The sequence below is a fragment of the Laetiporus sulphureus genome (assembly GCF_001632365.1).
Source record: "Laetiporus sulphureus 93-53 unplaced genomic scaffold LAESUscaffold_9, whole genome shotgun sequence".
Lineage (NCBI taxonomy): Eukaryota > Fungi > Basidiomycota > Agaricomycetes > Polyporales > Laetiporaceae > Laetiporus > Laetiporus sulphureus.
In genome coordinates, this window is record NW_024468518.1 from 732,829 (window position 1) to 734,666 (window position 1,838).

Sequence of the window (1,838 nt, forward strand, 5' to 3'; positions counted from 1 at the left end):
TACTCTGCCTGCTTGGGGCATGCAATGGAGTCCACATGATAGAGATCATGACAGCTGACACATCATGAGTGCAGGCAAGGATCAGAGGCAGTGCAATTCTCCTTCATGCATGAGGTGCATTGTAATTGATGTGAGTCTTCATGATGACAGCCAGTGCACACATGGCATCAGAGTGGTTGGCTACACTCTGTGAATAGGTGGCTGTAGGCCCAGCATCTTGTACACTGTCAGAGGTGCAGCTTCTTATACTAGTGCAACATAGTGACAGGAGCACCAAAAGTGAAGAGGGAGGTGTGAAGGAGAGTGGCTAGAGCAGAGCCATCTGGGTCCTCAAATTCAAGGGCAACAGATGAGTGAGCATCATCAATGAGTTCAGGTTGATGTGTCGAGCATGGAGGTTGGGTGATAGAAAGGCACTTGATGACCAGATTCTTGCTAAGCTCCTCTGCCAGAGCAAAAGGAGAGTGAACTGCTGCACTAGAGCTGGTCTATATGTAGATATTGTCAATGAGAACTCAGGACCGCTTGCTATCTCTGACAATGGAGTCAATGTGGCTGAGTTTCAGGGCAGATTAAATAGTGGGGAGGTGGGCATCAATGTGAAGGTGAGATGTGTTAGGTGAAAAATTCAAAAGAAGGTTGAAGAAGAAACTTTGGATATGTCACGAGTGCAGTGAGCCCTTCAGCAGTGAAGATTATGATCAGGGCATGATTAATGTCACTGAGGATGGCAGAGGGGGTGGCAGAGATGAGATATTCAGAAATATGACCTGAGAACTAAACCACATACTGTATCAATGCAGATGCATGCTTCTTAGGTGCAGAGGCCTTAGAGGCAGTTGGGGAGGGTTCAGAGCATGCACAGGAGGAATTAGATGTGAGGGAATGGATGCCACTGCATAAGACTGCCCCTTGGCAACCTTTTTCTGAGGTGTTGCAACTGGAGGAAGCCAGCACAGCAAAGCCCCAACTTACACATGTCTCGAGGGCTGTGAGCTGGATTTTCAAATTATTGTAGAGGGCAGCAATGACAGTGGCAATGTCATCGACTGCAGTCTGAGGAGGTGGCATGAGGGTAGGGGTCTGAAGTCAGGATGCCAGAGTGTCATGAAGGGCCACATTGGCCAGCATGAAGGCCAAAAAAGGGTTAGCAGAGTTGAGGTCAGAAAACCAGCCAGATATGGCATTGATTACCTAAAGGGTAAGTTTCAAGTCAACCACCATCTTCCCTGCTGGTGAGCCAGCAAGGTGAGATTTGTCAGTAATCTGTTAGAGGGCAAGTTTGAATTCATAGAGCACAGAGGAAGAGGATAGGGAGGATGAAAGCCTGGCAGGCACCATAGACACTTGCATAGATGATGGTGGTTGCAGTTCAAGATCCATTTGTTTATAAATAACTGCATAGTCTGATCCAGTATTACATTAGACACTGATATTTTCATAAAGATTGACAACAACTGAGATGCAATCATCTTTCATTGTGTTTATGAGCTCGACATTCACATTATTTAATTTCATTAACACTTCTCTCACTCTCTCTCACAGGGGCAAAATTGATCACTCTGCTAAAGTTCAGAATTTTGATTTCGAGCATGGTGACTTGGTACTAGTCTGGCATATGCAAATCAATATATGTACATATCAGTTCCCTATCTGGGAGGGTGCATCAAAAAGTATGAGGGCTGAGCTATATCCATTTAATTTTCTGATTTGTACAGTATACTGTATACATGCCTTGCAATCAAAAAGTATACTCTTTTGCTACTATATTTATTTGTTCATGGACTGCTGTATAACACATCAACACCAGCAAGCCTTAAAAATGACAGGGCTGATTG

The 1,838-nt window shown here is 44.7% G+C and overlaps 1 protein-coding gene across 1 annotated transcript; it reads right to left on the reverse strand.

Moving 5' to 3' along the window:
- Positions 1 to 248: 248 nt before the first annotated feature.
- On the reverse strand, positions 249 to 1,071 carry LAESUDRAFT_757212 (uncharacterized protein; the record flags this gene model as incomplete). Its single annotated transcript, XM_040912276.1, has 2 exons — positions 249 to 488; positions 976 to 1,071. 2 exons carry the CDS (start codon positions 1,069 to 1,071, stop codon positions 249 to 251), a joined length of 336 nt encoding a protein of 111 aa, XP_040766783.1.
- Positions 1,072 to 1,838: the final 767 nt, after the last annotated feature.